At 37.5% G+C, this 26,452-nt stretch overlaps 1 protein-coding gene across 2 annotated transcripts in view; it reads left to right on the forward strand.

The window, feature by feature from the left end:
• The first annotated feature begins 293 nt into the window (after positions 1-293).
• Positions 294-26,452, forward strand: part of LRP12 (LDL receptor related protein 12) — an 88,636-nt gene continuing 62,477 nt past the window's right edge. For both annotated transcript variants that reach the window (XM_046642575.1, XM_046642573.1), the window contains exon 1: positions 294-672. In XM_046642575.1, coding sequence (XP_046498531.1) covers positions 594-672 — 79 coding nt within the window. In that variant the 5' untranslated portion in view covers positions 294-593. The remainder of the gene's footprint in view (positions 673-26,452) is intronic.

Genomic DNA, 26,452 nt, shown 5'->3' on the forward strand with positions numbered 1-26,452 from the left:
CTCCGCAATGGGGCCCCACTCAGCCGGGGAGCGGAGCGGCCGGCGCTCGCGCGCTCGCTCATCGATTGGCACTGCCTTGCTCCTCCGGCTCCAGTCGAGAGTAAAGCGGCCCGGAGCCTCGGAAAGTCCGGCGGAGCGCGGGGCGGGCACCCAAGCAGGCGGGCCAGGGGATTGCCGATCGCACGGATGAGCGCAAGGGCCGGCTCGCGCTCCGTCTGGCGGTTGGCGGCGCCGGCCGGCCTGTGCAGCCCGAGGCCCTGGTTGCGCATCCGCCAGCCCTCGCCTCGCGCCGGCGCGCGCGCTGCCTGCCCCCGCCCCCGAGAGGGCCGCCCCGCGTAGGGCTCTCGCGCCGCCCGGGGTGGGAGCTGGCGAGCGGCTGAGGGAGGGCCAGAGGGAGAGAGGGAGGAGGGAGGAGGGAGCGCGCGCGGGCGGCGGCGGCCCCTCCCTTCCCCCTCCCGCCGCCGCGGAGAGCGCAGGGAGCAGCCGGGGGCTCGGTGGCGGCGGTGTCTGGCCCCGGCTCCTCCTCCTCCTCCTTCTCCTCCTCCTTTTCCTCCTCCTCCATCTCCTCCTCTCTCCCTCCATCTGCCGTGGTTATGGCCCGTCGCTGGAGCACAAAAGAGTCTCCGCGGTGGAGGTCTGCGTTGGTCTTGCTTTTCTTCGCCGGGGTGTACGGTAAGTGTCCGCGTCTCCGCGCCCCGCTGACCTCACAAAGCTGGGGCGACCCCGGGCCCCGAGGCCTCCAGGACAGGGCTTCCCCGGGAGAACTGGCGAGAGACCCCGGCCACCGGCGGGACAAAGACCCGGCGAGGGGTGGATGCAGCGGAGGGGGCGTCCGCACGCGAAGATGCTTTCGCGCGCTCGCCCACCTCCGGACCCGCGGGGTGTTGGAGAGGAGCTGGGGCTTCCCGGCCGGGGGAGCCCCCGGGGACCAAGGGGTGGCGGGCAGACTTCCCGACCTGGGCTGGAGGGCCCCGCGGCCGGCTCCTCGAGGACTCATAGCCCCTTGCACAACCCGCAGACACAAAGATGTGTGACTGTGTGGGAAAGAAGGTCGCCCCCGCCGCTGCCGGGACGGTCCTGCCACCCCGACCCTTCCGGGGTCGAGAAGTTCTCTCCCCAGTGAAATTCCCACCGCATCTCTCCCCGCTTCCCCACTCCCTGAACGAGCAGCCCGCTGCTTTCTTCCCCTGCCTGCCCCTCGGGGGCCGAGGCTCCGTGGATCCCGGGCGGGCAGGATCCTGTGCCTTCCCCAGGAGCGGCACGCGGGGAAGGCCAGAAAATAGTTTCCAGCCCCACCTCAGTGTCTCCGTCTTAGGGCGTTCTGACTCCTAGTTACTGACTCCTTAGTGTCTACCCTGACTCCTAGTTCGTTTGTCATTTCATCCATCATTGTCTGCTTATGTCGTCACTGTTGCTTTATTCTAGTCTATGGATTGCATTACCTATATTCCTTTGAGGTTAAGAGAAGGCTGAAGACAATGTGTGAGGACCAAGCTTTATATTACGTTGGGTTCCGAAAAAGAGCTAAATGGAATTAATTGGAAAGAACATTCCTTGCGGGAGACTTTAGTTCCACTTCTGACTTCACCGTTCTTAGTTCATCAGTTAAACACATTGAATAGGTGTTTAGAGAACACGGTTAACCTTTGCTTTTTGGAGTGGTGCTTTGATTTCTTCAGAAGAAAATAATTAGAAGTTATCATGCTTTGGTAAATTTTACTTAAAATTTGCCACAAACACTCATTCCAATAATGGCGGTGGTGATGGAGTGCAGTCAACATGTAATTCATGAGCGAGTATTCTCTCTTTTGAAAGCGTTTGTCTGTGGAATTGAATGTGATGGTAACTTTTAAAACCTGAGAAATTACGTTAAATGAAGAATTTAATGAACTTAAATTGAAATTTACTGACAGCCAAGAAATAGTTTTTCTGTGTGATTCAGAATGTATTGAGCCCTGACCTAATTACTATGTTATTATTTTTGTTTGTTTGGGGTGGGAAGCTGGGGAGGTTGGTCCAGATTTGATGTGGTAATAGCCACTGGTGTGCTTGTGTGTGACCAGAAAACCCAGTGCATGACTTTTGATTGTTAGTTGCATCAAGTGGCTGTGATCCCTACTTGCCTGATGACTTGTGGTTTTGGGTCTACACCAGAGATCAATAAGCTATTATGTTGTTTCCTGTAGCCTGAAGGTGGGTATAGTTCTCTAGGTTTGGTGTAATGGCCCAGGAGAGAGAAGAAAGTGAGAGGCATCTTTAATCTAGGGTGATTAGGGGTGTCCAGCTTTGTCGTCTACTGTAATCGGAATTGAGTTTTAGTGATGTCTGATCAGAATGGATAAACAAACGAGTTCTTTTGCTCTTCTCTCATTAAAACCTGTGTCGTTAGTGTTTGAACTAAAAGTCTTTTTGCCTCTAGGAATAAGAGGCTGTGAACCTGTAATTTGTCTTGGTGCATTCTTTTAGACCTGTACACAAAATGACTTTCTGGTAGGTGCTTATCAAAGATGTATGTTTTTGGAATTTGTGTTTAATGAGGAGTTGTTAGTAGGCAAAGACTGAAACTCCTTTTTCCAATCGTGTGGGATCAAATTATAAAACTAGCCAGTGATTATGCCAAGGGTTGATGTCTCAAGCCACAACAAGTTTCAAAGTATAAGAAAAAAGGAGGTAGTGAGCTAGGCAGAAGATTAAACTGTGAGCAGAGATTAAAGGAACCCTTCAGTCTGCAACTGGGAAAATTCTCTTTGTAGCTGCACTTTTTGTCCTTTTCTCTCTATCCAACCACATGCAGTTTTGTATTAGAGAAGAAAAAGCTCTAACAGTAGTACGGGGGAGGGGGGATGTGCTTCCATGACAATAGTGGGGTTTGTTTACCTTGAATATACAGTAGTTGTGATGAGTAGTGGGTGCATCCTGAGAAATACCCATCATCTTGAGCCTTTAGAACAGATATTAGCTGTAATTTATGAAACTGTCCCTTCTACATCAAAAAGTGGTGTTTTTTTTTTAAGTGGCTTCAAAAATAATTAGAAAGCTCTGTTAAAAGAACTGAGCTTTCAGAGTAACTCTTAACATAGACCCGGTGAAGAAATGCAGATTGAGTGGCCAATATTTAGGCAGTTCCAATACTGACTCTTCAGAGTGACTCTTTCTTACCTGTTACCTGCAATATTAAATGGCTCCAGGTTGTGCCTTGAATCTTGGAAACATTTCATATACCTTTAAAAAGAGATCTTTGTTTACTTTGGTGTTTATTCTCTTCACATGACCATTTTAGTGGACTATGTGACTATTAAATGTGACCTGAAGTAGAATAGTGTGACTGTTTTACTTCCAAGTTATTTTTCTGAATTCCAGAGTCTTATTTTTAACCTCTAGATTGTAATATGGAATACAGTTTATGTTTTCTAGAAGCAGTTGTTCAAGGACCAGTGATTACCTTTCAGGAGCTCCTGTATCTTAACTGCACTGAACGGTCCTGAGAGTTAGGAGGAAGTAAAGATTGACTTGTGCGTTGGGAAGTTTGAAGGGATAAGAACATTAGTGGGGGCACCTGTGAGCTTTGCTGGGCATGTTTTAGGCCTTCTGTAAGAGGAAAAGGTACTTCTTCGCATCTCACAGAGGGATGTCCGGCTTTTACCAAATGTATGAAGGTTTCTAAAACTGTCTGCTACTCAGTAGAAGCTGTTAGTCTTACTCAACCTCCCAAACAATAACTTGGTAAATGTAACAGTTTCATTGCTTTATCGTTTTTTCCAGATCAGTATTTTCTAACTTTTGTTTTCTAGTCAAACCCACCCTTAAAATACATATTATGTTACTCCCAGTATACAGAACAAAACAGAGTTCATGAAATAATACTACCTGTTCATGAAATAATGCCCTTATTACCTGTAAGCACTCTGACATTTTATATTCTATTTATCCTCCCTTCTTTCACCCTTCCTTTCTTCGTTTGCTGATCTGGACTCCTTAAATTAATTTTGGACCCACTAATAGACTGTAGTCTGTAGTTTGAAAAATGCTGCCCTAGATGAAGCCTTAAAATGTAATTTAGAATGTTTGTTGTATTTGTCTATCATTTTACAATAGCAAGGTGGTTAGTTTTTGGTTACTTGCTGGCAGAGCATTTGCTGTTCTTGAGAATTCTTCCTGGCATATACTGACTGACCTGTGATAAAATTCATCTTTAAACTGGTTTTCAGCTTATTATGTTCAAGAGTCTTTGCTCTGCACAGTGTACTGTTTTAGATGTTGTGGTAGCATAAAATATTCTTTTTACTCTTGGATTTTATCTAATGGATAAATCTTTACCCATGAATTTTATGGGAGTTTCAGCAGCATTTTATACATTTCCAGTTTAAGGATAGAAAATAAGTTCCAATTTTAGAAAGGTTGTAGAAATAATTGGAACATGAGAAAAAAAATCTAAACCAGATTCCAATTACTTCTAAAAAAGTCAAGCTTGATTACATAAAATATATTGAGTAAAACTGAATTAAATTGCTTAACATAAACCTTTCCTTGGGTTTAGAATCTAAATTATATCCACGTCCTAGGGAGAATATGAAGGTATGTAGCACAGTCCACCAAATTCAAGGTGGTTATCAGGCAGAAAGTATTAAATGACCTCTTTCAGAGGGGTACTTGTGTTCCAGGAAGAGTATGGAGGAGATTTGAATGAGCTGTGGTAAATGATTTAGAAGATTTCTAGAAAGTCAAATCTCTGAAGAGAACATAAAAGTCATGTCAGTTTGAAAAGTGAGCAGTAGTTAATGAAAATGTTAGGAAAGAAAATACATACTTTGATGGTTAGAAAATTTAAAGCTTATCAAGAAATTGAGGGAGCAGTGAGACCTTTTTGGGTTTCTGATCTGAGGGGTTTTTGTGGCGGATGGGTTTTTTTGTTGTTTTTTTTATGTTTTATCAATGACATTATGGTTTAAGGAGTGAAAGGTAAAAACGAGGAAAATACGTTTAATATGGGTGAGATTTACATGAATTTAAGCAAATAGAAAATGTTTTTATTTCAGAAATTTAGAATGAGTATTAATCCTGTTCTTGTTGCAAATCTTTATAGATAAGTAAAGGTTGTTCTAAACTTAGGAATTGAAGTTGAATTAATGATTTCTCATTTCTAAAGTTACTTTTCCCTCCTGTTTCTCCTCTTTTTCTCTTCATACTCCCCCATCCATTTTTTGGGAGGGGCGAGTAATAGATGTACATTACTTATTCCCACTTTCTAAGGTATAGGATTAGATCCTGCAAATACAAGTTCCCAATCTATCTGTTCAGATGCATGTCGTCAGTCTTTTTAAATAGATGCAACAATAGATATATATATAAATGGATCTATCTATCTCTATATATGGTTCCAGTACTGAATTAGCTGAGGGAATGTTCACTGTCTAAGCTATGGAAGGAAGGGAAGGAAACTGAACATTTATTAAATTAAGTTTATAACGTTTATTAAATTAGGTTCAGATACTGTGCTTGGTCTTTATTTATTGCCAGTTAATCTTCACTAGGTATCATTTAGCAATCCTGTGAGGTATTTATCCCTTTTTTATAGAAGAGAAAATTGAAAATTGAAGCTCAAGAGAAGTTGTGACTTATCTAAAATTAAACCACTAGGAGGTGGTAGAGCAGAGATTGCAACCTAACCCCGTCTCTTCACTCATTCATTCATTCAGCAAATACTCGTTGAGCTCTTATGTCTGGCACTGTGTAAGGCTCAGCAACCTGATGGACATAGTTTCTGCCCCATGGAGCTTACCGTCTAGTGAATAAGTTGTAATAAGTGCTCTAACGGAAACAAAGGCCCGAGGTAGTGAATAACAGTAATTCGGGGAAGGCTTCTTTGTCAAGGAGACGTTTGTAAGACCTAAAGAATAGCTAAATATGTTATGATTGGGATAAGAGAACCTTGCACCTGGGAACAACATGAAAGACTGAGAATCAGGAGAGTGTGAAAGGACTAGTGTGTTGCAGGTAAATGAATAAAAGTCAGTGTGGCTGGAGCACAGTGGTCATAAGGGAAAGTGACAAGGTGAAGTTAGAATGACAGGCAGGAACTCAGGACTTTGGAAACCATTGTAAAGAGTTTGGGTTTTATTTTAAGTGTAATTATTGAAGAGGTTTAAGTGATGTGTGATGTATATTTTGAAACAGTCGCTTTGGCCACTGTATGTAGTATTGTTGTGAAGTAGGCAGAAGTAGAGATGGGACGATCAGTGAGGAGGTTCTGGCTGTAATCCAGGCCAGAGAGACAGGAGCTTGGACCAGGGTAGTAGTGATGGAGACAGAAAGAAGAGTATGGAGATCAGGAAAAAAAGGAGACTTCCTTTCTTGTCACAAGAGGGAGGAGGTAAATTGGTGCAGGTGTTCTTGGGTGTGCAGCTTTGCGGGTGGGAAGGTGGAGATTTCTCCAAGTAGTATGACATGAGATCATCAGGTGAGAGAGAAAAGGAGTGATGAGAGGTGAAGGGAATTTCTGTTTCTACGATTCTGTAGAACAATTTAGACCCTTGGGAAGTTAAGTTTCTATTATTTAATCTAAAAAAGAGAAAGCTAAGAACATTCAGTGTACAAAAGGACATTGTGGTGCATGTAATTGTCCCTTGGGGTTCCAGGACACCCCTCCACACACACAGATACCAAAATCCAAGGATGCTCAAGTTCCTTAAATACAGTGAAACGTTGTAGTATTTGTACATAACCTATGTACATCCTTCCATATACTTTAAATCATCTCTAGATTACTTATAGTACCTAATACAATGTAAATGCTGTGTAAATAGTTGTTATACTGTATTGTTTCGGGAATAATGACAAGAAAAAAAAGTCTGTGTATGTTCAGCAGAGACAGCCGTCATAGGCCTTTCGATCCCTGGTTGGTTGAATCCGCGGATGCAGAGCACGCGGAGGCGGATTCGGAGCGCCGACTGTTATACAACACCTGACTAGAGAGGATGAGGATTAAAGTTACACGGGGAGAAGTTTAAGAAGGGGGTCTGTGGAGAACTCTATTCTAAGGGCTATCATTTTTGTCAAGGAAATAGGTACAGAACGTAACTTGCTACAGTGTTTTAAGAGTATTTCAGGCAAGAAGCGAACGGTGGGGCAAAAGTTAGATTTCAAGTACCTTTTTGCCCAAGTTAAATTATAAGTGATCAATAAAGATTGCTCTATGTCTCAGAAGAGTCAAGAGTATATTAGTAGCTTAGAGAATTTCAGAAATTTTTAGAAAAATAAAGTGACCTTTTACTTTTTTTCTCCCATGTTGTATAGTTTATTTACAGAAGATATAACTTTTGAATGTCCCAAAACTTCAAAATAAATGAAGCTGACAGAACAGTTTTCTGGTTTTCTCTCAAATACTTAATAACTCACTGCCGTGCTAGTCTCAGTTTGGTGAAGAACTGAACTTGTTTCACACTCATGTTCTTACCACTGAATGAGAGTAACTTGATAGCTACCTTTAATTCACTTACATTTCAGTTTTTAGGGAAATGGTGCTGAGATTAATATTGAGATGAAATAGAGCGTACTATGATGGTTAGTAGCTGAGATTTACTTTTCAAATATAAGTAAGAGTAAGCCTTTTATTATCTGACTTAATTTCATCGATTGTTAAAGCGTCTTTGAGGTTTTAAGTTAGTAAGATGTAGAAAAATGAATCTTTGTGTATAGTATATTCTGAAATAGAATTCAGTTTTTTGAGATTATTGCCTGTACTAGTGACATTCAAACTTTTTACTGAGAGTTAGAATACAGAACACTTTTACAGAAATCCATAAAATACTCTGTGAGGTAGATATTCTTATTAGAAGAAACTGAAGCTTTTGGAATAGTGCTTTTGCTGTAGGTTCACATCCCTCTACTGCTGTTCTCTTCACCTAGAGACCCATTTGTTTTTGTCTGCGTTATTGTAACGGCCCCCAACTGGTCTTGACTTTAGTCATATCATACACAGCAGCAGCCAGTGTGACTTTCCTAAAGTACAGATAGGATTATGTAACTTTCTTGCTTAAAACCCAACAGTAGTTCCCTATTCACAAAATACAAACATAACTCGTTAGGCCCTTCATGGTCTGGCTGGTTTTTACCTTTCTTGTCACTTGTCAGTCCCCTTCACCACTCCCCTCTGCTGCACCACGTTCCTGCCACACTGCACACATTTCTCTTCTCTCCTGGTCTTTGCACACACTGTTCCCTCTGCCTGGCTTTATCTCCCTTTCTCTGCCTCTTTCTTCACTAGGCTAACTCCTGCTTGTCCTTCAGCTTTCCTTTAGATGTCACCTCCTCTGGGAAGTCTTTCCTGGTTCCTCAAAACCCGATACCCTTCTCAGAAGCATCTCAGACTGTTCTTATATGCAGTGTTAGTATTGGCCTGTTTGACTTCTCTTTTTCCCCCTGGAGCAGCTCTGTCCAATAGATATATAATGGAAGCCTCAAATGTAAGTCATATATGTAGTTCTGTATTTTCTGGTAGTCACAAAATACAAGAAAAAGAAAGATGAGATTAATGTGAATAATATATTTAACCCACTATATCTAAAATATTATCATTTTGACATGTAATCGATAGAAAATGATTATTAGTGAGGTTTTCTGCATTATGTTTTTCATACTAAGTCTTTGAAATACAGTGCAAATTTTATACCTGTAGTCCCTCTCAATTAGATTAACCACGTCAGATGCTTAATAGCCGCTTTGGAAAGCATTGTCTCTTAGAGCTGAATGTTAACATGCACTATGATCTAGCGACTTCTAGCGATTCTACCCCTAGTTATAAACTCAACAGAAGTATGGACATAATGTGCGCCAAAAGACATGTACAGGAATATTCATTGCATCCTTATTTGTTATGTTCCCAGACTAGACACAGCCCCTATGTCCATCAACAAAAGTGGATGAATAAATTATAGTATTTTAGCATAAGGAATACTGTACAGCAGCAGTTCTCAAATTTTTGGGTCTCGGGACTCCACAATTATGGAGGAATCCAAGGAACATTTTTTATATGAGAGAGAGAGATTCTTTAAAATTTTTTTTATTGAGGTCATAATAGTTTATAACATTGTGAAATTTCGGGTCTACATTATTATTTGTCAGTCACCATATACATGTGCCCCTTTACCCCTTATGACCACCCCCAACCTTCTTCCCCTCTGGTAACCACTGATCTGTTCTCTTTGTCCGTGTATTTGTTTATCTTCCACATATGAGTGAAATCATACAATATTTGCCTTTCTCTGTCTAGCTTATTTTGCTCAACATACTACCCTCAAGTTCCATCCATGTTGTTGCAGATGGCATGATTTTATCTTTTTTATGGCTGAGTAGTATTCCATTGTGTGTGTGCGTGTGTGTGTGTGTGTGTGTTGTGTATATACACGCCACATCATCTTTATCCATTCATCAGTTGATGGGCACTTGGGTTGCTTCCACATCTTGGCTATTGTGAATAATGCTGCAGTGAACATAGGGGTGCATACATCTCTTTGAATCGTGGATTTCAGATTCTTTGAATAAATACCCAGTAGTGGGATAGCTGGATCATATGGTATTTCTATCTTTAATTTTTTGAGAAATCTCCATACTGTTTTCCATAGTGGCTGCACCAATTTGCATTCCCACCAGGAGCGTATGAGGATTCCCTTTTCTCCACATCTTCTTCAACATTTGTTGTTTTTTGTCTTGGTAATTATAGCCATTCTAACAAGTGTAAGGTGATATGTCAGTGTAGTTTTGATTTGCATTTCCCTGATGATTAGTGATGTTGAACATCTTTTCATGTGCCTGTTGGCCATCTGTATATCTTCTTTGGAAAAAAATATCTGTTCATATCCTCTGCCCATTTTTTGATTGGGTTGTTTGTTTTTTTTGTTGTAGAGTTGTGTGAGTTCCTTACATACTTTGGAGATTAACCCCTTGTCGGATATATGATTTACAGATATTTTCTCCCACTTGGTGGGTTATCTTTTCATTTTTTCCTGGTTTCCTTTGCTTTGCGGGAGCTCTTTAGTCTGATGAAGTCCCATTTGTTTATTTTTTGTTTTGTTTCCCTTGCCCGAGTAGGCATTGGGTATTTGAAAAGATGCTTCTAAAACTGATGTCAAAGAGTGTACTGCCTATATTCTTTTCTAGGAGTTTTATGGTTTCAAGTCTTACCTTCAAGTCTTTAAGCCATTTTGAGTTAATTTTTGTGTGTGGTGAAAGATAATGGTCTACTTTCATTCTTTTGCATGTGGCTGTCCAGTTTTCCCAACACCATTTATTGGAGAGACTTTCTTTTCTCCATTGCACATTCTTGGCTCTTTTGTCAAAGATTAGCTCTCTGTAGATTTGTGGGTTTATTTCTGGACTTCCTTTAAATTCTGTTCCTTTGATCTGTGTGTCTTTCTTGGTTCAGTACTGTTCTGTTTTGATTACTACTGCTTTCTAGTATATTTTGAAATCAGGGATTGTGATGCATCCAACTTTGGTTTTTTTCCTCAGGATTGCTGTAGCTATTCAGGATCTTTTGTTGCCCTATATGAATTTTAAAATTCTTTCTTCTGTTTCTGTGGAGAATGTCATTGGGATTCTGCTTGGATTGCATTGAATCTGTAGATTGATTTAGGTAGTATGGACATTTTAACTATGTTTACTCTTCCACTCCATGTGCATGGAATATCATTCAATTTCTTTATGTCATCATTGATTTCTTTCAATAATGTCTTATAGTTTTCAATCTGTAGGTCTTTCACCTCCTTGGTTAAATTTATTCCTAGATATTTTATTCTTTTTGTTGTGATTGTAAATGGGATCGTGTTCTTGAATTCTCTTTCTGTTAGTTTGTTATTAGAGTATAGAAATGCACCTGATTTTTGTAAGTTGATTTTGTACCCTGCAATTTTGCTGTAGTTGTTGATTATTTCTAATGGTTTGCCAATGGATTCTTTAGGATTTTCTATGTATAGAATCATGTCATCTGCAAGCAGTGCAAGTTTCAGGTCTTCCTTGCCAATTTGGATATCTTTTATTTGTTTTTCTTGCCTAATTGCTCTGGCCAAAACATCCAGTACTATGTTAAATAAGAGTAGCAAGTGGGCACACTTGTTCCTATTCTCAGAGGGATGGCTTTCAGTTTTTCCCTGTTGAGTATGATGTCAGCTGTGGGTTTGTCATTTACAGCTTTTATTATTTTGAGGTACTTTCCTTCTATACCCATTTTATTGAGAGTTTCTTTTTATCATAAATGGATATTGGATCTTGTCAGAGGCTTTTCTCAGTGTCTGTTAAGATGATCATGTACTTTTTATTCCTTGTTTTGTTAATGTGGTGTATCAGATTGATTGATTTGCAGGTGTTGAACTGTCCCTGTGTCCCTGATAGAAATCCCACTTGATCATGGTGTATGATCCTTTTAATGTAGTGCTGTGTTTGGTTTGCTGGTATTTTGTTGAGGATTTTTGCATCTATGCTCATCAGCAATATTGGCCTGTAATTTTCCTTCTTTGTGTTGTCCTTGTCTGGCTTTGGTATCAGGGTGATGTTGACTTCATAGAATGAGTTAGGAAGTGTTCCGTCTTCTTCAGTTTTTTGGAATACTTTGAGAAGGATAGGTACTAAATCTTCCTTGAATCTTTGGTAGAATTCTCCAGGGAAGTCATCTGGTCCTGGACTTTTATTTTTGGGGAGCTTTTGATTACTCTTTCAATCTCTTTACTTGTGATTGGTCTATTCAGATTCTCTATTTCTTTTTGATTCAGTTTTGGGAGGCTTATGTGAGTCTAAGAATTTATCCATTTCTTCTAGATAGTCTCATATATTGGCATATAGTTTTTCATAGTATTCTCTTATAATCTTTTGTATTTCTGTGGTATCTATTGTAATTTCTCCTCTTTCATTTCAAATTTTATTTGAGCCTTCTCTCTTGTTTTCTTCATGAGTCTGCCTAAGGGTTTGCCAATTTTGTTTATCTTCTCAGAGAACCAACTCTTAATTTCATTGATCCTTTCTGGTGTTGTTTTGGTTTCAATTTCATTTATTTCTGCTCTAATTTTTATTATTTCCCTCCTTCTGCTGACTTTGGGCTTTGTTTGTTCTTCTTGTTCTAGTTCTGTTAGGTGTAGTTTAAGATTGCTTATTTGAGGTTTTTCTTGTTTGTTGAGGTGGGCCTGTATTGCTATGAGTTTCCCTCTTAGGACCACTTTTGCTGCATCCCATATGAGTTGCTATGGTGTATTTTCATTTTCATTTGTCTCCAGATATGTTTTGATTTCTACTTTAATTTCTTCAGTGATGCATTGGTTGTTCAGTAGCCTGTTGTTTAGTCTCCACGTATTTGTCACTTTCTCAGCTTTTTTCTTATAGTTGATTTCTAATTTCATAGCATTATGGATAGAAAAAATACTTGATATTATTTCAGTCTTCTTAAATTTGTTGAGGCTTGCCTTGTTTCCAAGCATTTGGTCTGTCTTTGAAAGTGGCTATGTGCATTTGAGAAGAATGTGTATTCTACTGGTTTTGGATGGAATGTTCTCTCTCTCTATATTAAGCCCATCTGGTCTAGTTTTTCATTTAGTTCCAGTATTTCCTTGTTAACTTTCTGTCTGGATGATCTGTCCATTGACGAAAGTGGGGTGTTAAGGTCTCCTACTATTTCTGTGTTGCTGTTAATACCTCCTTTTAGGTCAATTAATAGTTGCTTTATGTACCTTGGTGTTCCTGTGTTAGGTGCATATATAAATGTTATGTCCTCTTGATGGAGTGTCCCTTTTATCATTCTATACTTCCCCTTTTTGTCTCTCATTTCCTTTTTATGTTGAAGCCTACTTTGTTTCATATAAGTATGGCAATACCTACTTTCTTTTGTTTACCGTTAGCTTTGGGTATTGTCTTCCATCCCTTCAGTCTGAGCCTGTGTTTGTTTTTAGAACTGAGATGTGTTTTCTGGAGGGAGCATATTTTTGGGTCTTGTTTTTTAATCTATCCAGCCACTCTCCGTCTTTTGATTGAGGAATTCAATCCATTTACATTTAGAATGATTATTGAAATATGAAGGCTTAATGCTGCTAATTTGTCACTTGTTTTCAGGTTGTTCTGTATTTTGCTTGTTTCTTGTCCTGTGTATTTCGTACTGCCAATTCAGTTTGGTGACTTTCTATGATGGTTTTCTCTTTATTTATCATTTGTCTCTCTGTTCTGATTTTTTGTTTAATGGTTACCGTGAGGTTTGTATAAAATATCTTGTAGATGAGATAGTCCATTTTCTGATACCCTCTTATTCCCTTAGTGTAAGCAGGTGCCATCCCTTTTCTCTTTTCCTTCTAAGTTATTGTCACAACTTATTCCATTTTGTATTGTGTTTGTGGTTAAAATGAAGTGATTATAGGGGCCAGCCTGGTGGCGTAGTGGTCAAGTCCATGCACTCCTCTTCGGCGGCCCAGGGTGTGCCAGTTTGGATCCCTGGCACAGACCTGTGCAGTGCTCATCAGACTGTGCTGTGACGACATCCCACATGCAAAATAGAGGAAGATTGGTACAGATGTTAGCTCAGCAACAATCTTCTTCAGCAAGGAAAAAAAAAGTGATCATATTTATTCTTGATGTTTTCCTTCTTTAGTGTTATAATTGTTTGCTAATCTGTTCTGATAGATAGTTGCAATTTTCTGATTTTGTCTGCTCTTTTATCTCCTTGCTCAAGGCTTTCTAAACACTTGTATGAGGGCCTTCTTGATCATATCTTGTGTGGGAGGAGTCTTGTGGTGATGAACTCCCTCAGCTTTTGTTTATCTGGGAAAGTTTTATTTCTTCATCATATCTGAAGGATATTTTCACGGGCTAGAGTATTCTTGGCTGAAAGTTTCTGTCTTTCAGAATTTTCAAATATGTCATTCCACTGTCTCCTAGCCTATAAGGTTTCTGCTGAGAAATCCACTGAAAGCCTTTTAGGGATTCCTTTGTAAGTTATTTTCTTCTGCCTTGCTGCCCTTAGTATTTTTTCTTTGTTGTTGACTTTTGCAAGTTTTACTCATATATTCCTTGGAGAAGGTCTTTTCACATTCATGTAATTAGGAGTTCTGTTATCTTCTGTTGTTTGGAATTCCAATGCCTTCCCCAGGTTTGGGCTGTTCTCAGCTATTATTTCTTTGAACAAGCTCTCTGCTTCTTTCTCCCTCTCTTCTCTCTCTGGAATATCTATAATCCTATGTTGTTTTTCCTAATTGAGTCAGATATTTCTCAGAGACTTTCTTCTTTTCTTTTTAGTCTTAGTTCTCTCTCCTCCTCCATCTGAAGCGTTTCTATATTCCTGTCCTGTAAATTGCTAATTCTGTCCTCCATAATATCAGCTCTGTTATTTAAGGCCTCCAGATTTTTCTTTATCTCATTCTTTGTGTTTTCATCTCCAACATTTCTGATTGTTTTTTCTTTATGGTTTCAATCTCTTTTTTGAGGAATTCCCTCTCTTCATTAATTGTGTTCCTAATTTCATTGAACTGTCTTTCTGAGTTCTCTTTTAACTCGAGCTTTTTTTATGATAACTATTTTGAATTCTGTATCATTTAGATTGTAGGTTTCTGTGCCTTTAGGATTGATTTCTGGGTGTTTGTCTTTTTTCCTTCTGGTCTGGGGTATTAATATACTACTTCATACTGTTTGATGCTGTGGATTTGTGCCTTTGCATAGTGATAGTATCTGGTTGCAGATTCCACCTTCCACCACTGGGGGTGGGGCAGGAGCTATGCATTCTGAGCCTGCTGCAGTCCCTGTCACCTGTGCATGTCTGAGCCTGGGCCACTCCTTGGGACTACAGTGGCCCTGTAGGGTCTCCCACCAAATAGGAAAGTGATCATGTGGGGGCCCAGGGTTGCTGCCACCTGCTCCCACACTCCTGCTGACACACACTCCCCGCTTCAGAGCTGCAGCGGTACTGTGGGCATTCACAGCAGCCAGGAACTCATTCGCCCATGCATGCAGATCCGCTGCCATCTCCTTCTGGGTCATACCATTGTTGTGCTTCGTAGGTGTGGCCTCCTCACTGAGTCTGAGCCTCGGCCGCTCCCTAGGGACTGTAGCATCATTGTGGGCTCTTCCACCAGATGGGAAAGCTATTACATACGGGCTCAGGGCTGCCATCACCTGTTTCCACAGTTGCACCAAGGCACGCTCCCACCCTTGGGGCTGCAATGGTGCTATGGGCACTCCAGCCAGGAGAGCTGTCACACAGGGCTGTGTACAGGGCTGCCAGGGGGCTGGAGAGTGCTCACCTATCTCTACCACCTCCCCAGGGGTAGTCTGTCCTCCTGCAGATGGATAGCTGCCTGGGTCTCTCAAGCATCCTGCTGTGCTGTGTGTGTATCCTCTGCTGATCAGTGAATGTCCATTTAGTTTTAATTCGAAGAGAAGAGACAAAGGAAACAGCTCACTCTACTGTGTTGTCGATGTCACTTGATATATGTGCTTTTAAGTAACATTAGAAATTAAAGTTGAGAAATTGTTAAAATGTTTATTAACTCATTTAAAATGACAATAAGAAACCATTACATGTGATCATAAATAGTATATGCTAAATAAAACTATGTAAAATTACAACTGTATCTTCAAAAACAAGAAAAATGTAGTGAGACGAGTAGCATTTTTACATTTTTGCAAATTACTATAATGTATGACTCGATATAAGACAGCTGATTTCTCATGTCTGCTTCTGCAGTTAAGTCTGTTGTGACATATTTTGGTTGAAGTATAGAAAGAAACTGTCTTCACATAGATATGTAATTGTAATGGGAGAAGTATTTTAATAGCCTTTTCAGATAAATGTGAATATTCTTTGATGCTACACCAGAACTCGACAAGTAGTTTTTTAAAGTTTGGTTGCAACATGGAATCTGAAACCACATCAATGAATTTTTTGTATTCTGTTAAACTCTGAAAGGGTCTTGGGGATTCCCAGGAGTCCACGGACCACACTGGGAATCACTTGCTACATGGTAATGAAAATAGCAAACTGAAAAAAAGGAAAAAAGAAAAAATCCAGTGCTACAAGTAGCATGGGTGAATTTCACATGGTGATCAAAAGACATCAGACGCAAAGATATAGATACTGTATGGTTACAATCTAAGAAATTAGAAGCAGGAGAGTAGTTACCTATGGAGGAGGGAGGGAGGTGGATGGTGATGAGATGGGTATCATGGTAGTTTTGGACTGCTGGTTGAATTCTATTTCTTGACCTAAATGGTGGTTTACACAGAGAGGGATATTTTTGGTGATAACTCATAGAACTGTAAACTTTCAGTTTGTGCATTTTTGGTATGTATATTTCAATTAAAAATTAGTAAATAAGAAATTTTAATGTTAATAGGACAGTGTTGAATAGTTGTATCTATGGGTTGTCCAATAATATAGATTCTCTGTAGTATTTTTCTTTTTGTTTTTGTTCTTTATTGTCTGATTTTTTTCTTTGTGTTTAATAATTAAAAACAATTTTAAAACTTTGTATTTTGGAAAATTTCAAACATATTCAAAAGTAGAGACACTAGTATAATTAACCTGATAGATCCAACGTCCAGCTTCAACAAATGATCATTATATAGCCAGCCTTGTTTTATCTAGACTTCCACCCACTCCCTAAATGCAAATGACTTTGAAGCAAATCCAAGCCGTCTCATCTAATAATTCAGTATGTATTTCTAAGTTATGAGAGCTTTAAAAAAAAAAAAAAAACCTTAAGCCCAATACCATTATCACACTTAAAGTTAGCAATTCCTAATTATCATCAAATATCCAGCCATGTACCTATTGTCCTGATTCTCATATAAACATGAATTTTTAGAAACTTTGTGGATCAGGATCCAAATAAGGTCCATACTTGGCAATTGTTGATATCTGTTAGGTCTTTAATTTAATGGTTCACCGCTCCCTTTTTCTTTCTTTTTTTAAAATTTTAAGTATGATATTTGCTAGAGGTATCTGGTATTCTTAATCAAATTGTAGATATTCCTTAAATTCCTATATTAATAAGATTTTGACATTAGGTATTTAATTTTGTCATATAAGTTTTTCATTTCCAAGATGATCAGAAGGCATTCATGAGGGCCAGAGTTATGTGAGTTTAACATAGCTCACATAATGCCAGACAGTACTTCTTAAATAAATGCATTTATCCGTGAATGGAGTAAATTACATTGATGTGGTTCCTAGTGTTGAACTATGCATTTATGGAATAGGCCATAACAAGTTGGTAATGATATCTTTTAAAATCTGCTGGAATAATTTACTCATGTTTTTAAACACTTTTCATTGATATTTATGGGATCAATCTGTAGTCAGTCCTAGCTTTCTTTGTCCCTCGCCCCTTTCTTTCTCTCTCTTTCCTGTAACCTAACTTCCCCTCTCCTCTGCCTGATTTTCACATCTGGTAATCTATTCTTTTAGGTACACTTTTACTCTTGTTGATTTCATTGGTCAGGAACAATGAGAAGATTTTAGTGTTCCAGTTGTGATTATTTTGCCTTTTGAGATTAGGAAAGGAGAGTAAGTATTTATGAACTATATAGGTACTATGATAGGAAAGCAAAAATTAACAGCTTTGTCTTGTTGACAGGAGAAATGTTTTTGTTCCTAGTGTGGTTAAACTTTGTTTCATTTAACAGGATAATAGACATGAACCTATAAGAAGTAGATCCCTTCTTATGAACTGGCCTTATGACCAAATAAGACAATAAGATACCTTAGTAGAGATGGATTGATCCCATGAGAAGTGGAATTCACATCTGAAGGAAGGATCTGTGCAGGTAAAATGGAGATGGTAAATGAAGATGGAGCTCAAGTCAGGGGGTAGGACTGCTGTATTCTGTCAGTTGGGTGCTTCTAGTCTGTTGGGGATGACACTTTAAGACTAAACTTATTTGCTCAAAAGGTACCAGCTATAAAGTTAACCAAGTGTAGCACCAGTACTATCTAAGCCATCACCAAGCAGTGTCACTAACATGGTTACAGAGAGTATTCACCCTAGGACAGAGGGCAGGAGATTAAGGGGGAACCTGCACTTGGTACTCCTGGAGTGGAATCACTACACAGAGTTTAGATTCTGATGTCAGTGAGTTAGGATAAAATATAGTTCTTTTAAAAGTCCCTTAAATCATCTTCACGTACAATATACATGGTTTATATATTTAACGTTGAATAGCATACTTTTGTTAAGTATGAAACATTCAGTTTTCTCTCTAGCGTTGGTAGAGAAGGTTTTTTGAGCTCCAGATAAAATGGTTGTATTTAGGGGCTATATGAAAAATATGAATGAGTACGTATAGATAAAATTGCATAAATTAAATCTGAATAGAATTCAATTCCACGTTAATTTTTTCCACAGCATTATGATAAGGGACTGAGTGATTTGATTGACATATGTGGGTGGGTTACAGAGAATTTGAATTAGAATGCATGATTTATCTCTGCTTTTTATTTATTGAGTTTTTTAAAATTAATTATTTATTTATTCTTTTATTGCCTGACCTAAGTAGGAGGCTAGCCACAATAAAATTTAAAATAATAGAAGTTATGTTTCTTAATGGTTTGTTAGAATTCTACCCTAAAACTATAAGGGCATGGTGCTTTTGTGGAATAACTCTTTATTTTTTCAATTTCTACTTCTTTGGATCAATTTTTGCTAACATACTAAGTTATGTTTCCCTAGAATATTATAATTTCATTTGTATCTCCATATTTGCTTTAAAGTTATGAGTAATGTGCTCTCAAATATATTTTATACGTGTGATTATATCACTATTGTCATTTGCTAATACCTGTCATTCTTTTCTTGAACGTACTTATCACAGGTGTCTCTGTTTTAGGTTTTCCCAGATAATCAACTGGTGGTTTTATGGTCTAGTGATTTCTCTGTTTTCTATTTTATTAATTTCCTCTTTTAACTTAATCTTTTTTTGGTTTATTTTGTTTTCCTAGCTTTTAAGGTGATTGTTTATTTTTTTATTTTTTAAATTATACAATAATATTGGCTCTCTTTCATTTTGGTGTACAGTTCTGTAAATGTTAACACATGTAAAGATTTGTGTAGCTACTACCAAAATCAGGATACATCAGCTGAAAAAACTCCCTCCTGCTTTTCCTTTATAGTCACCCCCTCTCTCCACCCATAGTCTCTGATAACCACTCATCTGGTTTTCATCACTATAGTTTTTTTGTTTTGAGAATGTCATATAAATGGAATTGTACAATATGTAACATTTTGAGACCGGCTTCTTTTACTCAGCGTAATGTCTTTGAGATCATCCACATTGTTGTGTGGATTAATAGTTCATTATTGCTGATCAGTATGCCTGTGTATGGATGTACCACAGTTTGTCAGTGCATCTGGTGAAGGACACTTGAGTTGTTTCACTTTTTAGCTATTGTAAATAAAACTGCTATGAACATTCATGTACAGGTTTTTGTGTAGATATGTTTTATTTTTCTAGAGTAAATACTTAGGAGTGGGAATGCTGGGTTATAAGTTGTACATATATGCTTAACTTTATAAGAAATTGCCAACCGTTTTCCAGAGTGGCTGTAACAGTTTGCGTTCTGATGAGTGATGTGTGAGACTTCTGGTTGCTCTACATCATTGCTACCACTTGGTATTGTCCATATTTTTTTTTTTCTTTTTATGATAGGTGTGTCGTAGTAGCTCATCTGATTTGAATTTGCATTTTTTTTAATGACTAATGATGTTCAACATCTTTTCATATACTTTTTTGCCATCTTTGTATCCTCTTGGGTGAAGTGTTAAGTCCATTACCCGTTTTTAATTTGGTCGTTTTTTTACTGTTGAGTTTTGAGAGTTTTTATATCTATATCGATATTGATAGATACTGATATAGATATAAAAATGGATATAGATATAGATGTATATCTCCCCCAGGTCTGTAGCTTGTCTTTTTATTCTTTTGACAGTGCCATTGGCAAAGCAGAAGTTTTTTATTTTTATTTATTTATTGGTGAGGAATATTGGCCCTGGGCTAAAATCTGTGCCAATTTTCCTCTATTTTGTATGTGGGATGCTGCAGCAGCATTGCTTGATGGGCGATGTGTAGCTCTGCACCTGGTATCTGAACCCACAAACCCCAGACTGCTGAAGTGGAATGTGCAAACTTAACCACTAGGCCACTGGACTGACCCCGAAAGCAGAAGTTTTTTAATTGATGAAATTCAGTTTGTCACTTTTTTATTTTATGAATTATGTTTTTGGTATCGTTTCTAAAAACTCTTCACCTAATCCCAGATCATGAAAGTTTTCTCATATTACTTTCCTAAAAGTTTGAGTTTACATTATACATTTAGATCTAAGATCCGTTTTGGGTTTAGCTTTCTATAAGATGGAAAGTTTAGAAAGAGGATCCGTTTTTGAATATGAATAACCAGTTCCAACACCATTTGTTGAAAAGACTATCCTTTCTCCATTGAGCTGCTCTTGTACCTTTGTCAGAGATCAAGTGGTCATAGTTGCATGGATCTATTTCTGGACTCTGGTTCCGTTCATCTGTGTGCATCTCTTTACCATTACCACAGTGTCTTAATTACTCTAGCTTTTATAGTAAGTCTTAAAATTAGGTAGTCTGATTCTTCCAACTTGTTTTTTTTTTTTTTTGGGCTGAGGAAGATTCACCCTGAACTAACATCTGCTGCCAATCCTCTTTTTTTGTATGTGAGCCAGTGCCACAGCATGGGCACTGACAGACAAGTGGCATGTGGCATAGGTCCGCACCCAGGAACTGAACCCAGGTTGCTGAAGTGGAGCATGCCGAACTTAACCACTAGGCCATGGGGGCTGGCCCCCAACTTTATTCTTTTTCGAAATTGTCCTAACTACCCTAATTCCTTTACCCTTCCATTATAAATTTTAGAATCATCTTGTTTCTACCTACTAAATATCTTGCTGGCATTTTGATTGGTATTCTGTTAAATTTACAGATCACTTTGGGAAGAATTGACATCTTCACTATTTTGAGTTTTCTAATCCATGAATGCAGGATCTCTCCATTTATTTAGGTTTTTGATTTCTTTTCATTAGTTTTTGTGGTTTTCAGTATATAGATCTTGTATATGTTTTGTAAGATTTATATGTGTTTCATTTTTTTTTGGAGCTGTTGAAAATGGTATTTTTTAAAATTTTGCTTTCTAATTGTTCTTTGCTTGTATATATGATATGTGATTGACATATGTGTGTTGACCTTTTATCCTGCAACCTAACTAAACTCACTTCTTAGTTCTAGGAATATTTCTGTAGATTTTGCTGGGGTTTTCTGCATAATTATGGCACCTGTAAATATGGAAAGTTTTATTTTTGTCTTTCTAAGCTACATGCCTTTAATATTTTTTGCTTGCTTTATTGCATTGGCTAAGACTTCCAGTATATATCCAGTAGGAGTGGTGAGATTGCTTGCCTTGTTTCTCATTACAGAGTGAAAAGTATTCAGTTTCCACCTTTAAGTACATTAGCTGTAGATTTTTTCTAGACTCCCTTTATTAGGTTGAAAAAGTTCCCTCTCTATTCCTAGTGTGCTGAGAGTTTTTATCATGGGTGGCTGTTGTATTTTGAAAAATGCTATCCTGCATCTATTGATGTTAATTATGTGATTTTTCCTTTTAGATTGTTAGTATAGTGAATTATATTGATTGATTTTTGAATATTTAACTAGTCTTTCATTTGGGGGTAAACCACTTGGTCACAATGTGTTATGCTTTTTTAAAAATAACAATTTTATATAATGAAGTTCAGTGTTTTCAAGTGTATAAGTGAGTTGTTTTTTTCTATTTTCAGAATATTCCAACTATCACCACTATCTAATTCTAGAATATTTTCATCAGCCCGAAAAGAAACTGTGCATCTTAACAATCACTACCCATTTTCCCTTCCCCCATCCCTTAGCAACCACTAATTAACTTCATGTCACTATGGATTTGCTTGTTCTGGACATTTCATATAAATGGAATCGTACAATGTGTTATCTTACGTGTCTGGCTTCTTTCACCTAACATAATGTTTCCATGGTTCATCCATGTTGCACCACGAATCAGTACTTCATTACGTAAGAATGGCCAAATAGTATTCCATTGTATGGATAAACCACATTATGTTTATCCACTCATCAGTTGACAGACATTTGAGTTGTTTCCACTTTTTGTGAATAATGCTGCTATGAATATTTGTGTACAAGTCTTTGTGTGGGCGAGTGTTTTCATTTCTCTTGAGGATATTCATAGGGCAGAATTGCTGGGTCATATGGTAACTCTATGTTTACCTTTTTGAGGAAATGCCAAACTGTTTTCCAAATGGCTGTCCAATTTTACATTTCCCACTAGCAGTGTTTAAGTGTTCCAGTTTCTCTACATCCTCACCTACACTTGTTATTGTCCATCTTATTATTACAACCATCCTAGTGGGTATGAAGTGGTATGTTTTTTAGCACTTATATTTGGTCTCTGGTCCATTTTGAGTGAATTTTGTATACAGGTAAGGGTCAAATTTCATTCTTTTGCATGTGGATAACCAATTGTCTCATCGCAATTTGATGAAAAGATTATTCTTTCCCCATTGAATTAACCTGTCACTCTTGTTGAAAACCAATTGGCTATAAATGTAAGGGTTTATTTCTGGGCTCTCAATTCTATTCCTTAAATTTATTTGTCTGTCCCTATGCCAGTATCACACTGTCTGCATTACCATAGCTTTGAAGTAAGTTTTGAAATCAGGAAATGTTAATCCTCCGAAGTTATCAAGAGTGTTTTTACTCCTCTGGATTTCTTGAATTTCTATATGAACTTTTGGATTAATCTGTCTATTTCTAGGGGGGAAAAGGGCACCTGGGATTTCGATTGGGATTACCTTGAGTCTAGATCAGTTTGAGAAGTATTGCTGTCTTAGTGATTTTAGTCCTTCTGATCCGTGAACGAGATGTCTTTGCAGTTATGTAGGCCTTCTTGAATTTCTTTCAATAGTGGTTTGTAGTTTCAGAGTGTAAATTTTATACTTCTTTTGTTAAATTTCTTCGTGTTTCTTGTCCTATTGTAAATCAAATTTTCTCAATTCGAGTTTAAGATTGTTCGTTGCTAAAGTATGGGAATACAATTTTTCTTATATCCTGCAACCTTACTGAGCTTGTTTATTAGCTCTTTTTGTGTGTGTGGATTCCTTAGAATTTTAGGAAATTCTAAGATCATGTCATATCTGTAGACAGAGATAGTTTTAATTCTTCCTTTCAGATGTAGATGCCCTTTATTATTTTTTGTTCTTAATTGCCCTGGCTAGAATCTCCAATACAGTGTTGAATGCAAGTGGCGAGCCATCCTTATTTTTAAGTAAGGATGCTTAAAATAAGCAGATATTTTATTTTTGTTTATAATCACCTTTAAAATAATTGTATTAAAGCATGTCATTTTTGAGGTTGGGAGGATGGGAGAATGATACATAAGGACTTACTATACTATTCTCTTTTGTGCATATTTGAAGTTTTACAGAAGAAAGCCAGAAAAAGGTGTTAAAATATTTCCCCAAATTAATTGCATTAAAATTAACATCCCCATTCTCAACAATTATTTTGATTTTTTAAGTTTTCTTATCCCTCTCCCTAACCATTTTTTTGTCCCATGTCGTTTTTCTTGAAGTCTTTAATTAGATTGATATTTCTTTGTTTTGCTGATGCACATTCTTAAATTGTATTCTCTTTCTCTATGAAATATGTGTTGGTTGTATATATTCTTAGGTATACACAGCTGAAAATGTTTCTTTATTTTGCCCTCACACTTGAGTAATGGTTTGGCTGGGTGTAGAATTCTAGGTTCTGGTATTTTCTGTTCAGAATTCTGTGTATTTTACTTTATCATCTTGTAACTTTTAATTTGCCAATTTGGTTCTCATTCCTTTGTTCCTTTGGAAGCTGATAATAATTTCCTTTTTATCTTTGGAGTTTACAGTTTTCACCAGTATGTGTTTGTGTATATGTCTTCAGTCATTATTACTGTTTGGTATCTAGTGGGCATTTTATCTGAACATACCTAGATGTATGTTCTAAAGATATTTGTCTAGAATACATATATGTGTGTATGTAAGTATGTGGGAATATGTATGCACACATATGTATATATTGTGTGTATGTATGTATATATGTATATGTGTTTTAACTCCCTTTTATCCTATAAATTTTCTACTTTTAGGACTCCTACTAAGTGAATATCGGGTATCTTAGCTTTATCTTTTTTGCCTCTTAGAGTTTTATATCCTTGTCTTTTTATTCTAGATTTAAAGATTCTTCAGTTTAGTGTTCAAATTGTAATTGTCTGCAATATAATTGTCTGTAATATAGAATTGTCTATGATTCTTCAATTTTGTCTTCTAAGTTATAATTATCTGTTGTACAAATATAAAATATTTGTCTTTACAAATAATTTTCCTTTTTTATAATGACAATTTTGTTCTTTTCAGTTCGTTATGGGACTGATTTGTGTCTTTCTCACCTCTCCTGTGAATTTTGTTACTCCCTACCTGCCCTTTCCACTACTCTCACCCCACCCCCTGAGAATATGGCAGGAACTATAGGTCCTTTCCTCAGAAAATAATCCACAAATGCACATTCACAGAAAATTGTATAGATGTCATGTGATTTCTGAATCCTTAAAGCTCATTTACGACTCCTAATAGTGCTATTCTTGTGCCTTCGTCCTACCTGGGAGCTTGTTAGAAATGCAGAATCCCAGGCCTTGCCCCGGGTACTGAATTAGAATCTCTGTTTTAACAAGCTCCCCAGGTGATTTCTTTCGTCTTCAAGTTTGAGAAGCACTGCTGTGGGACGTTAGAAACCTCTTTGGTGGTGTGGTGCATGTGATCTGCATTGTTTTTCTTTTTTTTCCTTGTTTTTTTTAGATAGTATATTTGGTGCATCATCAGGAGCACTTTAAAAAAAAATCATACCTTGGTCACCCAAATTGTGCATGAGTAATTAAAGTAGAAATATTTTGAAATAGGTGGACTACAATATGATATTTGAATAGCAAGCTATACTATATGAAGTAGCAGGAGACAAGGAGGGACTATTTATAAACTCATTTTTGTATCAATAGCAAACACTTTACGTAGTAGTTACTGTGTGCGAGGCAGGGTTCTAATCACTGTTTGTTGTGTATGTATATATATGTATGTATGTACACACACACTCATTTTCTTCTCATAATAACCCTATCAGCCTAGATACTGTTGTTATTTCCACTTCACAGATAAGAACCTGAGACACAGAGAAGTTAAGTGTTTTAGCCAAGGTCACATAATTAGTAAGTGGAAGAGCTAGGATTTGAACCCATGTAGCATGGCTCTGGAATCTGTGCTCTTAACCATTATACATACTTTTTCTTTGTAGATTTGCTTAGAGACCTCACTAAACTCAGTGCAGCTCATATGCAAACTGATTAATTCCTGATCCATTTGCTCTTTTAAATTCATTACCAGAACTCATCTGCTTGTGGTGCTGATAGATGAGCCACAGATGCCAGATGATTAGTGTTTTCTGAATTAATTTTGATTTGCTATTAATTGAGATTTCTAAATGGCAAGATGCTGGATTATTGGATTTTATGCTACCTACCCTCAAGGTTTGTTGTGGAGCTATTAAATAACTTATGCAAATACTTTCTACATAAAATGTTAATTTCCTTCTTTCCTCATAGATGGACAAAAGATAATTTGTAGAAACAGTAATTGGATGGCTAAGAAAATTAGAAATAAAAATTAACTTCACAAAGAAATGCTAATGTATACCACATACTAATTTAGTAAATATGTAAAAATCAAACCATTTTGTTAACTGTTCAAAATGTTCAATAAAGACATAAAAATCAAAATGCAGTTAGGGTCCAATGCAATGAGCATTCATACATGACTGGTTTAAATGGTAATCTTTGACTGATGGATTTATTGGTATTACTTAACATATGTCTTGGGCATTTTTCCATATCACTTTTTCTTCATAAGCTTTCTCCCTAATGTTTAACATTAGATTGTTTACAGTTTTTTTTCACATTTATGAGTACTGTAATTGACATGACATGCTTTTATTGATTTTTATCTTAATTTTTTATTATTTTCCTTGTGATTAAGTCATAAAAGTAGAATTACTGGGTCAAAGGTTGGAGTATTTTCAAAGCTCTCAATAAAAATAAAAATAATACCTGATTTTTATTGAGTGTTTATCATATGCTAATCATTGCTTTAAATATATATATAAAATTTTAATTCCTTTAAATCTTTGTATCAAAACTATGAGATGGACCCTATTTTAACTCCATTTTACAGAAAACTAAGTCATAGAGTAATTATTTCTTGAGGTCACACAGTTAAAGGCAGGGTTTGTTTTCCAGAAAGAATATACTACTTTAACCTTCTGCTCATGAAATTTAAAGTTGTATATCTTT

The sequence above is a fragment of the Equus quagga genome, chromosome 16 (genome assembly GCF_021613505.1).
Source record: "Equus quagga isolate Etosha38 chromosome 16, UCLA_HA_Equagga_1.0, whole genome shotgun sequence".
NCBI classification, from domain to species: domain Eukaryota; kingdom Metazoa; phylum Chordata; class Mammalia; order Perissodactyla; family Equidae; genus Equus; species Equus quagga.